The 15,602-nt window shown below is 39.5% G+C and overlaps 1 protein-coding gene across 1 annotated transcript in view; it reads left to right on the top strand.

The window, feature by feature from the left end:
- Positions 1-15,602, top strand: part of LOC122809496 — a 396,891-nt gene that overhangs the window by 276,750 nt on the left and 104,539 nt on the right. Inside the window, exon 15 of the mRNA XM_044081048.1 lies at positions 5,854-5,911. Within this exon, the coding sequence (XP_043936983.1) occupies positions 5,854-5,911 (58 nt within the window). The remainder of the gene's footprint in view (positions 1-5,853; positions 5,912-15,602) is intronic.

Here is a 15,602-nt window from a genome sequence, read left to right as displayed (position 1 = left end):
GCTAGTTTTAGCTTTATGACTGAAAATTGGTAATACAACTTTATATTGAGGCAAAACAGCAAAAACAGTAAAAACAGGTTACTGTAAGTTAGAAAGCATCTATTTGGAGGTATGGCACTGTTTCGGTCTCCAAATGGCATATTTCTTCTTAAATTCAGCTGTTTTGAGTGATATATATATATATATATATATATATATATATATATATATAGAGAGAGAGAGAGAGAGAGAGGGAGAGCGAGAGTAAACCTCCAGACACTGCCCAGTTTGGTTTCGTCAAAGCCAGATCATGCCTACTCAACCTGGTGGACTTTTTTGAGAAGGTCACCAAAGCAATGTATTAGGGCAAAATCGTTCATACTGCCTACCTTGATCTGGCCAAGGCATTTGACACAATACCCCACTCGGGCATTGTTGACAAACACAAGAGGTTAGGTATAAACCCGTATGTCACTTGGTGGATAGCCAACTGGCTCACAGACAGGACCCAGGAAGTTAGAATTTGGGAGTACACCACTACAAAGAGGCCAGTCACAAGTTGAGTCCCTCAGGGATCAGTCCTTGGACCGCTTCTTTTTGGCATTTACTTCTCAGAAGTCAAGGCCAATGTCAGTGGCCTCTGGCTGACTAAATTTGCAGATGATTGCAAATTAGGAGCTATCATTGAATCTCACACTGACACAAATGTTCTGCAGGAGGGGCTGACACAGACAAATAACTGGTGTCAGAGCCATGGACTAAAACTAAATGCCAAGAAATGCATAATAGTATCCTTTGGGAAGTCATCCATCCCTGGTAACTATCATATTGACAACACAAGAGTTAACTCAGTAGTCAGGGACTTAGGGATATACATAGATAGTAATCTAGCTTTTAATCATCACAAGTCTACAATGTTGAGGAAATCATTCTATGTTGCATAACTTATAAACAAAGGTATGGCATCTAAGTCCAGGGAAGTCATTGTTCCACTGTATTCGGCATTCATAAGACCTATCGAGTACAATGCTCCTTTTGGTATGTGCCCAACCAGGCATATCCAACAACTGGAACATCCACAGAGGTTCCTCACTAAAAGAATAGGGGGTGTAAATAATATGTCCTATGCAGACTGCCTCAAGGCCCTATCCCTGTATTCTGTCTCCTACAGGCTTTTGAGGGGAGATATATGCCTGGCATACAGGGCATTGTCAGACCCCACTCTAATGGACCTCCTGCATATCCACAAAACAAACAGTACCTTGCCTGTGATGTAAATAAGACCTGCTGGAGATGTAGGTATGTATCCCAGAAACTACCCTGTCTATGGAACAAGCTCCCCATCCATGTGAAGCAGAGTTCCTCCCTAATGCAATTCAAGTGCAACTTGGACAATTGGATGGGAAACCGAAAATTCATCCATGGTTTGGCACCTATGTCTGTAATGTAAACAGGTAACCTGTAAATGGTTCATCTCCCAGGCCCATGCTTACACTTATCAAGGACATCAGAACTCGTCAGAGATTTGGGATGCATGGCTAGCGTTAAAAAGACCCTTGTGGTTATTAGCCTAGTAAACACCTATAAGCCTACAAAATAACCAACTGGACTGGCATAATTTCAGAACACTGGCCAGCAATGCCTGCCCCTCAGCTGTGCTGATCAGTAATAGCACTAAACTTAGGATTGTAATGGCAGTACACTTAGGATTTCAAGTTGAAATAATATTCATAGGTTCATAGATAAGTAGTAGGCTAGCTGCCCTTGCAGGCCATTTTAAGCTTAACCAGTTCCCCTTTTTTGTACTCAAAATAACCTATCCCATTTGGTTATAGATTGGCCTTACCCATTCCATGGTTGATTATTATACAGTACCCCTAATGAGAATAACCAGGATTTTACCATGTAATTTATGGGGACTCATGCATGGGATAAAGCATTTAAGAGCTGCATCTGTCCATTAGTAGTACACGGGCCGTCCTGAGATAAATTTTCTGTTTCTCTTCCATAGATTTAAGTTGTACTTGAAAATGAACAGAGATGAACTTTGTTTTATGAGGATGGGGAGTCTGTTCCACAGCAATGGTATCCTTTGCGAAATATACTTGTCCCTCCAAACTGTTCTGTTGATGTTGCAGAAGAGGTTTAGATCCCTAGACAGAGTATTCCTCTTGCTTTTTGACTTGCTGTTGTGCAGTAAATCCATCAGTAATGAGTCAGAGGATGTCTTGTATGCCAGACACAGGTCACCTCTTAGCAATCTGTAGGATACCGACTATAGTGACAAGGCTTTAAGTCGGTCCATGTGGGACATGATGTTTAGGCTTTATATCCTTTTATTAAGGTGTCTCTGTGGACATTCCAGTTGTTACATGTGTCTGGACAGATACACACCAAAGGGGGCATTAGATTCAATGGCCTAATGAGGGCTGAGTAAAGGAGGACAGTTATATCCCTAGATCTAGACACAATCCTTTTGTTTATAAGCTGTGCAATGTAGAAGGGGTTTCTTACAACACTGGACACATGTTGGTCAAAGGTTAGCTCACTAAGTTCTGAGATTCTGAACAACTAGGTCAGCTCTTAGGGGAGTATTGCCAGCGTGGTAGTTCCCTGGGGTAGACAACTTCCCAAAGGGTACAATAATGCATTTTTGGCATTTAGTTTCAGATCATGATTTTGGCACTTGTTATTTATTTAAGACAAATCTTCCTGCAGTATGCCTAAGTCATTTGGGGATTCAATGACTGCTCCGAGCTTGCAGTCATCTACAAACACAGTCAGTCAAAGCCCTTTGGTTTTGGCTTTAGCGTCAGAAAAATAGATGCCAAACAGGAGAGGTGTCAGCACAGAATCCTGGAGGACTAGACTGGTGACTGGTCTCTTTGTTGATGTAACTTCCCCTGTTTTGATTATCTGCATCTTATCTGTAAGCTAGTTGACAATCCAGCTGGTAACACAGGGATTTATTCCCATTTTATTTAACTTTTCTACTATGTCTGAGTGGGGAATTGTGTCAAAAGCTTTGGCCAGGTTGAGGTATGTGGTATGTACTGTTTTTCCTTTATCCATTCTTTTAGTGAGTTTTTAAAAAAAATCCACCAAATTGAATAAGCATGACCTGCCCTTGAAGAAGCCAAACTGAAATAGGTCTAGTGTTTGGAGGTTCCCTATGTCCCGACTGATTAATTCCATGATAAGTCTTTCCATGGCTATGCATATTAGGCTGGTCAGACTTATGGGTCTGTAACTGGCTGGGTCTGTGGAAGGCCTTGTCTTACGTAGGGGAATGACTTTAGCTGTTCTTCATTTGCTTGGTACAAAACCTGTATGGAGGCTGAGATTGAACAGCATTGTTAGGGGTGTGGCTAAATCATGTTTCATGCTATTTAAGATGCATCCAGGGATGTTGTCAGGACCTAGCGATACAGTATTTTTAGGCTTTGATAGCACTTTTAGGACTTGGTCTTGTGTGGTAGCTGGAGGTGAGCCAGTTTCAGGTATATCCTGTGGGACAGAGAGAGGGGACAGAGGGATAAAGCTAGAGTTACATTTATTGGCCAATAGGTTAGCTACATCTTCAGCCTTAGTGTTAGGTAGCATTGTTCATAATGAGCTCAGTGCATTGCTGTATTGTGCTTTTGAGATTGCCTTTGGCTTGGGTAGCAATTTTAGACTCAGACTTGGTTTTGTTTGATTTTATTAAGCTCCTGAGTTTGTTTATTTCAATGACAATGGCTCTAACATTCTGGGAATTACTCTTTATACTTTAGGTCAAAATTATTTTCCTTTTATTATAAAGTGTGTTATTATGATTCTACCAGGTGGGTTTGCTTCTGAGATTTGCCCTGCAGTTGTTCCTGTGGGGTACAGCTGCATCTATGCAGCTGTTTTCATCCCATTATAGTGTGGTAGTGGTGTACATTTCTTTGTGTTCATTCGAGTTAACTGGGTTTGGTGGGGATTTGAGGTTTGCCAATGTATCAATTAGTAGTAGGTAGTTTGTCTTAAAGAAATTTCTAAAGGTAACTTCAGTGGAAGGAATCTTTGGTTTCAGTTGTATTTCGAAGGAGACAGCTTTATGGTCAACCCTGACAGGTGTTGAAGATGAGAAGGGTTGGTAAAAGATGGTTCCATATTAGTAAGGACAAGATCTAAGATGTTATTACCCCTAGTTGGTACTCTGACTAATTGCTCCACGGCATTTGTATTGACAAAGTCCAGGAATCTTTGTGCTTGTGCATTAGTGATGGTGTAGATATCCCAGTCTATAGTGGGATAGTTTAGATCACCTTGGAAAATGGTATTGGGTTTAATACTGAGTGATTCTTGTTCCTGTAGACAGGGTTCCTATTATATATATTCAAAGAGGCATTTCATCGAAAGCCTCTTCACTGACCATTAAATAACAAAAACACAAAACAGCGAACGGTCATATAAGCGATTTCCTTCCCTGGGAAAGAAATCACTTGGCCACCTCTGTTACTTTGCTGTTTTCCCCACTGTAGTGTGATCTCGGAGTTGATATACTTAGTTGGGGGGGTATGGGGGCATAGCTCCCCAGTTTGTATTGTTTGTAGTGATGTGTTTTTTTGTTTAGGGTAAGTGATTTCTTTCCCAGGGTAAGCGATTTCTTTCCCAGGGAAAGAAATCACTTATATGCATGTTAGCTGTTTTGTGTTTTCATGGTTTACGGGTCAATGAAGAGGCGTTCAATGAAATGCCTCTTTGAGTATCTAATATAGACCTCTTAGACAGGCATTGTGGCTTTCTTTTGTCATAGAGGGAGTTCTGTAGCTAGCTAATATATGGTACAGGACCTTTCTGATGGTTATTTGGGCATGAAAAATACTCTAGTGCATCATGCTGCTGTGCCAGCCTGGATGTGAATCTGTTTTGAACATAGACTGAGTCATCTCCATCTTTTTTTCCCCTCCTGTGCAGTAGCTGGTCTAAATATGTGGAAGGTGTTTTAGCCCTGCACAGCTGGAATGCTCTCTGCTATTTTAAATCTTGTCTGAGTCACTTCATAGACATCAGTGTCTTCCAGGGTGAAAAGGGCTTGTAGGGAGTGAAGTTTTTTGTTCAGGCTGCTAACATGAGTCATTAACTTCTTCATATTTTCCTTTGCTTGTTTTTTTTTACTTTATGTTGGTAGGTTTATCATGTTGGTATTACATAAAAAAGGCACTATGGGGGTTGACAATGTCTTTGTCAATAATCACATGATAATGATCACAATAATGTGACATTAATTTCACATAATTTCACATAAAGTGGCATTATACATAGAACTCCGTGGCTGTCATAGCTTCTTCTTCTGCTCAAGGACATAAAAGGTTATATACATTATGGGTACTCATTAACAAGCAGGTTTGCACATAAGTAATAAACACACACATTAGGAAATTGTACCTAAAACAACTTTCATCACAGGATTGCTTTATGCCAAATATAGAAACTGCAGGGATTAGAAAAGGGAAGGTATTATGGTGATCACAGTACTGTCAGGCCACAGACAGTCATGGACACAGTAGCAGCTTCCATGAGCACTTCTTACTTAGTCTGGGTGTAAGTGCTGAAAACATGATGATTTAAGACCTGGAGTGTTTTTAAATGTTTCCTTTTAAATGTGTAAATGAGGGAATTGCTGTGTGACTGTTCAGCTATACTCTGTGATGACAAGAAAGTGTTTATAAACTAACGTGAACTCCTCAAGTTTCCAAGAATTTCATACAGAGTTCTGTCGAGATGACCTTTGGAAAGGCAAGAACTTTTGATTTTTGATGCATGATTCAAGTTCTGCAGCAGTAGACAATGACAAAACATTTTTCTCTTTAACAAATCACCATTCTTTGTTCATTTTTGTTTCAGTGCAATTGTATGTGCAACTTTAAAATGCCTGATGACGTTCTACAACCTAACTGATAATGTAAGTTTATTTCCATCCTGTTTTCTAGTGTGACTATTTTCTTTCATTTAGAAAAAAAATTATATGTAAACTTTAAAGTACTAAGTATTATGAAAAAGGGAACAGTGACAGGAATGCATCTTAGATGTAGTTCTTCACAAAGGTTAAATTCTGCAGTTATGCAGTTAAAAGATTAGAAGGATGGTATGGAAGAAAAAACATTGCTTTCTGCATTCCTTGTGAAGGCATTAGTAAAGTAAGAATGTTCATACAAGGTGCGGTACATCAGTTGTTGGAAAAGTAGCCATAGCAAGTGATTCCATGGAGAAATTGAAAGATGAGTATTTAAACTTGCCTTGGCAGTAAACAGCTTCTTTTCTGACAGTAAAAGAGGTGGCTCTACATCACTTTCTTCCACTGCTGGACTTCATGAGCTAGGGTAGAATTAAGCTGTGTGGATGTGAAATTAGTTTAACTTATTGAAACTCACTTCCATCAGTATGCTTTGCTGAAATGAGACATTACTGAAGTCTGTACTGGTTATGTGCAGAATCAGGAGGCATGCAAAATTGTTGATTGACCTGATACTTAGATGAGCTTCACTAAAATGATTGTAATATCAACACTAGTGGGATGTAGCACAACTGTAAGACAGCAGTTGGCAGGAGGCAACCTCTCTGCATGCCCTGCATGGGACACTTCATTCCTCCACTATTTGCGTTTAAGATTGAATAACCCTGGTGAAGAAATGAAAACTGTCTAAATGCGGATTTTTTATCAGCTTATCAAATCTTTTCCTTTTATGTGCTATCTTAAAGTTAAAACATGTCTCAGTATTTCAAGTTGCATTAAAAATGCAAGAAAAACTCAGCCAAGCTAGAGCTTTCAATGTGTGATACCTTAAAACTGTTGTAATAGAGGCCCATGGGATATATGCAAATGACCCCTTAAGGACATCAAGTGGTTTAGCTACGTCTTCTGAATATCTATGACTTTTTCTGTTTTACTTTTTAAGACTTTCTGGTTACATTCTGGCTAATAAAGCCAAACCCCGTTAGCTGTGGACATGCATGTTTTAGCCTTTTTATTGACCTCATCAGCACAGCATATGGTTTTGAAGTTTACCCAAACTATCCACTTATGCTGTGCTGATGAGGTGAATAAAAAGTCTGGACATTCAGAAGTCATGTAGGCAAAACACTTGATGTCTTTAAAGGTTCATTTGCATATATCCCACGGGCCACCATTACAGTTAATCTATCATCATACAGTGAAAACGATTAACTTGGCTGAATTTTTCTTTCAGATTTTACTGAATGATATACCTATGTGACCTTTTTATCGTTTTGTTTTGAGTATTTCATGTTGCATAATTTATATGGCAGTCATCATTAACTAGCAGATCTCATGAGCAACAGAACTGATATTACTAAAGGCTGTAGCCAAGATATTTAGAGTTCTTGTTAAATCAATTACCTGTTTCAGGAGTCATAAACACTGTTATATGTGGTTCTAACTCCTTGTCCATGTTGTTTCAGTCATATTATGATCATCTTGTATGAATACCTTTGGAGTCTACAGTAAGAGCACTTAGTTTACTTAGAAATATTGCAGTCTGTTCTGCTGTGTTACCTGGAACTGTATAAAATTTATTTTTAATTTGTATTTTACATTTGTTAACCGGGGCTGTCTGACTGAGCCGAAAAGGCCCTTTTTCAGCAGAGGCCCGGGGAGAAAAGCTCCACAAAGAAAAATTACAGACACATTTAGTTATTTAGACATGATCAGTATACACACAAATTACAAGAGACGTTTTTACAGTGGTATGCGGCACATAAACAGTTACAGTGGAGAGAACAAACAAAAAAATATTAATTTTAAAAATAAAGGTAATTAATAGATTTGTGGTGTACAGCTTAAATTTGGAACATAGGTAGAATACATACATAGTACACAGGTACAGTACATACATTGTTGATTAGCCAGTGTTTGTGAGTAAGATTGAAAACTGTTATCAAGTGCTCTAGATTTAGTATGTATATGTTATCCGCTTTCACTAGCCTGGGGAGCAATCATGGCACTGCCAACTTTGCTTGAGATGTTGCCTGATGAGGTCTTTAAAGGAGGCTTTGGATGATGTGTTTTGAATGCTAGTAGGGACATAGTTCCATTTTTTAGCCACTGAACTACTATATAGTCCATCTCCAAAGCTATTGTAGCTGTTGGTGACTTCTAGTAGTAGTTTGCTTGATGATCTAAGAGGCCTTTTGGCTGAGTGATGTACTATGTTTTTGAGGGCAGGACACTTATTGGGGAGGTAATAGATAGAATGACAGAGGCAGAGCTGATTGTAGGTTAGGAGGTTGGGCAGTTCAAGCCAGTGGAGCTGTCGCAAAGCAGTACGGTGATGAGTTCTATATGAGCAATTTGCAGCAAAGCAGGCAATTCTGTTATAGCAGGCTTCTATTTTGCTTAGTTCAGTTTTGTTGAGATTAATCAGAATGGGAGATGCACAGAGTAGGGTGGATAGAAGTTGGGAGCGGGCAATGGCTGTTCTTGTGTTGTTGGTATGAACAAAGTTGGGCTTTGGTAAGGTAGATTTCAATGTCAGAGAATGCTAGTTGAGTTGTTTGCAGGAGGGTGGGAATGTTTTGTGCAGCACAGATTAAGGTAGTGTCATCTGCATACTGAATTATAGATGCGTGCTGTATGGAGGTCGTTTGTGAAGACTGTGAATAGTAGTGGTCCTAAGATAGGACCCTGTGGGACTCCTATAGTTATGGGCAGCTGAGGAGAGAGAGAATTTTCCCATTTCACAGCTTGGTACCTGTCAGTTAAGTAGCTTTGGAACCAGGTAAGAGTGGAATTTGATAGATGATATTGGTTTAGTTTGTTTAGCAGGATTTGGTGTGAGACTGTGTCAAATGCTTTGGACATATCCAAAAAAAGAGTTGACACTTGTAGACCTTCATTTTTGAGACGGTTTACTTTGTCTGTGAAGCAGAGGAGGGCTGTAGTGGTACTATGGGCAGGTATGAAACCATGCTGAGTAGGTGACAGGATGTTGCTGTCTAGGAGATAGTTTAGCATCTGGGTATGGATGCATTTTTCTAGAATTTTGGCCAGGGGGGAGAGTAAAGCAATGGGTCTGTAGTTAAGTTCAGTGGGGGTCCCGCCTTTATGTATGGGTGTAACATAGGATATTTTCCAGAGTTTAGGCACATAGTTTTCGACAACTGATCTGTTTATGAGAGTGGAGACTGGGATAGCAATAGCATCTGCTGTGAGTTTCAAGAAGTAGTTGGGGTGTAGGTCGGCTGCTGTTGATGAGGTTTTTAGTTTGGAGATCATGCTTTTGATTGAAGTGGTAGAAACTGTTTTGAGGGTAAAGCTTCTATTAGTGTTATTTGTGTTGGGGGGGATAGTGAGGAAGGAACTGTCATGTGATACTAAGGATAGAACTGAGTTCACAAAGTGGGAGTTGAATTGTGTTTCGATGGGAACTTTAGTGTTAGGGGTGGTTGGTTTGGGGGTAGCCTTTTGGGTGGATTTTAGTAGCTGGTTTACATTTTTCCAAAATTTTTGCGGGTTATGTTGGTATTTAGTTTGTAATGTTGTGTAGTAGGATTTTTTGTCCAGCCTAATGCATTTTTTTTGCACGGTTATACAGTTCTTGGTACTTAGGCTTTGTGTTTCTCTGTTTTTTTTATAGTAAAGTCAGGCAGTGTCTCTGGACTTGAGGATTTGTTTGGTTTCTTTACTGAGCCAGGGGTTTGTAGAGGTTCTAACCTTGATTTTTCGCAATGGAGCGACAGTGTCTAGGTGTTGTAGAAATGTTTTGTTGAAATATGCTACAGCCTGGTCAAGTGGGAGGGTTTTTAGGGGGGGTCCAGTCACAGTTAAAAGTGTTGAGGACCTCAGGAGAGAATTTATTTGTGTTTCTAGTGGATATATAGTTAGTGGTTTTGCATATGCTTGTTCTACTACGTATAAAGTATATTAGATTGTGGTCACTTAAGGTGTCTGGGAGACTGCCTGTATGAGGATACAATGTGGGATTGTTAGTTAGGACCCAGTCAAGGATGGATTCCCATTTAGATTTTTTATCACATCTGGCTGGAATTTGGACTAGCTGCTGGTAGCCATGGAGATTTATTAGATTACTTGGTGGTTCTGATATACAGATGAACCAATCTAGGTTGAAGTCCCCCAGAATAAAGGTTTCTTGTGAGTATGTGGAAGAACACCAGGATAAGAAGTCTTCAAGGCTAGCAGGTGTATTACCAGGTGGAATAGAGATCACAGTTGTGGTGATGACCTTTTTAGGGTGAAGTTGAAGTTGTGAGATAAGTATGTCCCAATTATTGGGGGAGGGGTAGGAGTTTGGTTATTGACGGACAGTTAAGTTGGACTTGTAGAGTAAGGCAGTTCCACCCCCTTTACGACGTGGTCTGTCTTGTCTAATGATATTGTAGCCTGTAGGGAGAACTTCTGAGTTAGCTATGTTTTTATTTAGCCAGGTTTCTGTTAAAGCAACAATGTCTGGGGAGTAGTGTGCTATTGTGGTCTGGAGTTCAGGTATTTTATTTTTGATACTTCTAATATTAATATTTAGCATTAAAAGATGGTTGGTTTTGCTGCTGTTGTTGATTTGCCCAGGGATGAAGAAAGTGGGGATGTTATGTTCTGACATTTGTGTTGGAGCAGTTTGTATTGGACAGGATGGATTTGGGCCTGGGTTGGGGTGGATATCCCCACTTATGGTGAGCCTGGAGTTAAAATGGTTATACAGATGTTGGAGTTTGGTGAGGAGTGTGAGAAAGTATTGTGTTTGTTTGGAGTAGGAATGATAGCATATGTGTGTAGTTCTGAATTGGTCCATTATGTAGTTTTTGAATAACTGTGGGCAGATATTATTATAATGTGTGGTGTCTGTATACGAGAGTGCATTATGTAGTGTTGTGCTACTAAGTTTAGGGATATTGCTAGAGTGATAACTTGTGGTGGTGTAAAGAATTATGAGAAGACAGACGACTTAGTTGCGTGATAGTCATGGTTATAAAGTTTAAGTTGTTTCTAGGTGGGGGGGTCTGAATAGGAATTATAGGGTTGCACTATATGTGGATGGGGAAGTAGTGTGAGTGATGTAAAAAATGCCTGGTGGGAATGAGAGTGATTGGGAGTATTTTGTGTGGAGCAAGTTGGTGTGGTATAATGTGATATGACTTGAGGAGCTGTGATTGGTGGAGGTGATGTGAGGGTGAGCTGTGGGTGTGGCTGTGATTACTATAAATGTAGAGGTACTGGGGGGAGGGAATAGGGGGCAGGGCAGGGGAGTGGAGAGCCCGAGCATTAGCGAGGGCGACGGAGCGGGCAGAGCCAACCAAGACAAGAGAAAAAAGTAAGTATTACTTTACAAATCTGAACACTTTAAACAAATTCCTGAGGTCTAATGGCTTACCGGCAAGCAGAATGTAATTGCTGAAGAGCATTTGTGTCCTGGTGGGAGACTAGAAATTTAAAGATGGCTCCATGCTCAGCAGGATTCCAATATAGACTTTGTATTGGGGGAGGGAGATAGCACAAGGGGTGTAAACCAGGTGGAATGCAAAAAACCAGAGAGGGAATCAGTGGAAATCAGTGAAGGCCTCAGAGGGGGTAAGTAATAATTCAAACTACCTGTAAAGTGAAGGAGAGAAGAGACAGCAAAGTTTGTTAAGGTTGGGAGTGTGTCTTCACATTGACTTGCTGATTAGTAACCAGTTCGTGCACAGATTAGAGTAGGGAGATTCATTAGCAATGATAGAGATGCAAATAAGCAGGTGATCCTCCAAGTGATACAAACTAAGGCAGAAAGCACAGAGAGGGCTGCTTGATGGTTAATTTAGTCACAGGAATGTGAATTAAATGTATACTGTCTATTGGACAGTTAGGATTACTGTACTAGCAGGGGGGGGTGTGTGTGGAGGACACAAGGCTACAACAGTCAGTTTTATTAGCAAGCTGAGAACTACTAAGAAATACTGCTAATGTAATAGCTTCACTCTCATAAAACATACAAGCAGAATGCCTGGGTGGAGTGACCCTGCTCTTGAGGCTCAAAATGTATATCCTTGTTTAGTTTGCAGTACTGATTCCTTCTTATACTGTATGAGTGGAGTGGTAGCCGCAGACTGCAGATTTGCTTGAGTGTGCTCCTGCACTTGTGGCTCAAAATGTATATCCTTGTTTAGTTTGCAGTACTGATTCCTTCTTATACTGTATGGGTGGAGTGGTAGCCGCAGACTGCAGATTTGCTTGAGTGTGCTCCTGCTCTTGAGGCTCAAAATGTATACCCTTGTTTAGTTTGCAGTACTGATTCCTTCTTATACTGTATGGGTGGAGTGGTAGCCGCAGACTGCAGATTTGCTTGAGTGTGCTCCTGCTCTTGAGGCTCAAAATGTATATCCTTGTTTAGTTTGCAGTACTGATTCCTTCTTATACTGTATGGGTGGAGTGGTAGCCGCAGACTGCAGATTTGATTGAGTGTGCTCGGCAAGCAGAATGTAATTGCTGAAGAGCACTTGTGTCCTGGTGGGAGACTAGAAATTTTTCATGATTTTTCAAAATGACATTAGTTTGCTATGTTTTTTATCTTTTGTACTCCGTTTCTTCTGCAGCATTGCAAACAGTGCACTGAAGTGCATTATATTTAAAGGTCCTCATAATAAATATACAAATTCTCTTGCCAGTTCTTCTGTTTGCTAATGCTGAATATGTCATGTCTTCCTGACTGTTGGGGCAGTTCTATCTTCCTTCCTCTGATATAACCCAGATGCCTATCCCCAACACATAGGGGGTATTTGAACTTATTGAAATGCATCTGACTGGGTCTTCCTTTGCTGAACATAGTTTATTGAAATGGCATTTCATTGAACTCTCTACTGTCTGGTATGTGACAAAGCACATTAACAAATATGGAATAATCATAATCGCATGCAGACTTGTGAAACACAGAGAAACTTTCATTCAGGGGTAAACCCCTTGCATCTCCATTGTGCTCGCTTTGCCCCATCATCTACCTTGCAACTCTTAAGATTGCCCAGATTTGAGGAAGCTGGAACAGACTTGGAGAAAAGGAAAATATAAGCATTCTCTCTCTCCCAATGATTTGTGACCTCAAATGTGTTGTAAATGGTGGCAGGCTTAAAGCACCCCCTATGTTTGAAGGAAACAAAGCCCATCTGCAAAAATATGTTTAAGTTGTACTATAATCAACTAAGTACTGTTGTTATGGTTGTAGGATTGCTTTAATGAAATGCTTCTTTGTTTTAAAGCAAAATTCCACTCTCTCCTACAGTTTAACTCAACCCATAGTTTTTTTTTCTCCATACAGTATGGTTTCAGTATTGTTTAGGTACCAGAAACCTATCTGTACTTTATAAAACTTTAATTCCCTTGCCTTGGAATCAAAGGAAGGATAGCACTTCCACCTTTTTTTCTAAGCTTAACTTCACAGATACTTTGGTAGAGGAATATTTCTGGTACCTCCCACAATCTTGTAAAGACAATAATTCCTGCTGATGTTAGCAGGTTAGCATCTACTGTTAAAAAAAAGGGGGGGGGGACAGCAGAGTGTTGTGAAACTGTTTTCCTCTGAGTTTATTGCAGTGAGGAAGAGAAACAATATTGTTGCACCTGGTTGATATGGTTACCACATCTGTCTTTCTGTCCTGAGTGTGTTTGTGTGTGTGTGTGTGTGTGTGTGTGTGTGTGTGTGTGTGTGTGTGTGTGTGTGTGTGTGTGTGTGTGTGTGAGAGAGACACACACAAAGAATGCCAACTGCCATGATATTGCACAAGAAAAAAATAGTTTCTGAGTTTTCTGGAAATGTCACAGAAAGCTGTGATGCTACATATTTAAGTTATTTTAATATTGTATAAAGTAGTATAAACAATTGACATTTCACATCGCAGATTTTTATTTTGCTAATAAGGTTAAAAATAATTACTTTTAATTTGATGATGGCACGGTGTGTCCCGCACACTCTCAAGTTTCACCAGAAATGTTCCACTTTGGGCATCTAAGAAGATGGCAACCCTAACAGTTGATCACATTTTTTTTGTATTGTGATTCATCTATAAGTGGATTTTCTGTAACTGGAAAGTAGTGTTAGCCTTGCAGACAGAACAGCTGATTTGTCATGTTCAAGGATTATGTTTTTGAGTAAGTGTTGTTAGTATGTTACAATATAACAAATCAAGGAGTAGCAATGCAACAGAAGTGGGAAAATGTAATGTGTGAAGGAATTTGTGCCTCATTTAAAACATCTCATGAGATAAATTCGGGACAATAAGTTGTGCCTTTGTACTGTGCTTGTAAATACTTTTGAGCAAAAACAGCAAGCACATTAACAAATGTCTCTACTATTTATCTAATTCAAGCCTATAGTTCCTGTTTTGTATATTTACAGTTTTTCGGCACCCAGACTTTTTTTGCATCTGGCTTCTTTAAGTGACTTACCAGCTAATATTAGTATTAGGAAGGGCAAGAACTTCTTATCAAAATGACATAAAGATTGTTACACTAGGATGTCCTGCAGTATATAAATTAATCACTGTTTGCCACTTGTTATCAATATGTTCATATTTATGTTCATATTTTCATAAGTGAGACAGCTGCATGCCATTAAGGGGCATGGTGTGAAATGCCATGGTGGAAGACAGGAAAATTCATTGTCAGTGTCCATTTGTCTTGCACCATACTATAGATATTGTATTCTGTTTGTTAGTAATTGTGGACATAATCAGTATTCCATATGTACTTAATACTTCAAAAAAAAAAGTGATTTACAAACTATTGCATGCCATCATGTGAAATCTTACATGTTGTTTAAGAAAACTGTCATTGATATTTGACTGCAAGTTGCACATCTTGAGGGATATTTAGGCTGGTATTCATAGTCCGGGGCTTTGCATTTTTGTAGTGGTAATCTGCAAAGAGTGGCACTATGTGGATATATAAATCACGGGCTTTCAGGATGACTGCGAAAATGCAGAGGTGTTTTGTTAAACAAGCTTCCCTATTGCAAAAAAAAGCTTATATGCTTAAGGCATAAGCGATAGGGGGACAGCTATTACTCAGATAAGGCTCATTGCATGTTTGCATATTAGTAGGATTCGAAGAGATGAATCTAAAATGACCTAATTTGGATACTAAATGTATAAATGCCCCTGAACTTTTGCCAGTAAGCAGCAATTTACCATAAGAATATGGAGTTGTGAGGGGAGGAGAAAAAAAGCATATGTACTGCCATACATATTAAAAGGAGGTACAGTTACTGAGTTTAGTTAAAATATTTTTTTTTATTATATTTTAGTGCTTGTGCATACATAAACTACTGAAGAGGTTGTTGGGGGAAATGTTTAATTTTGGAGTCAGTGAATTCCTTGTGCCGATGTGGACAGACTACTGAAAGGGTCATTGGTGGAAATTGTTCATTTGGAGTCATTGACGTTCTTGTGCATACATGGACAAACTAGTGAAGGGATCATGGAGGAAATGTTTCATTTTGGTACTTCTGCATACTTGGGAATACTGCTGAAAGGATTGTTTAGGGAAATGTTTCATTTTAGTGCTTGCGCATACTTGGATATACTGCTGAAGGGATCTGTGGGAAAATGTTTTTCATTTTGGAGCTTGTGCATATTTAGTGAAACTAATGAAGGAATAG

This window comes from Protopterus annectens, chromosome 8.part0, assembly GCF_019279795.1.
Source record: "Protopterus annectens isolate FY-2018-M chromosome 8.part0, PAN1.0, whole genome shotgun sequence".
NCBI lineage: Eukaryota > Metazoa > Chordata > Ceratodontiformes > Protopteridae > Protopterus > Protopterus annectens.
The sequence above is the reverse complement of the archived record's forward strand: the minus strand, read 5'-3'. Positions and strand labels throughout refer to the sequence as shown.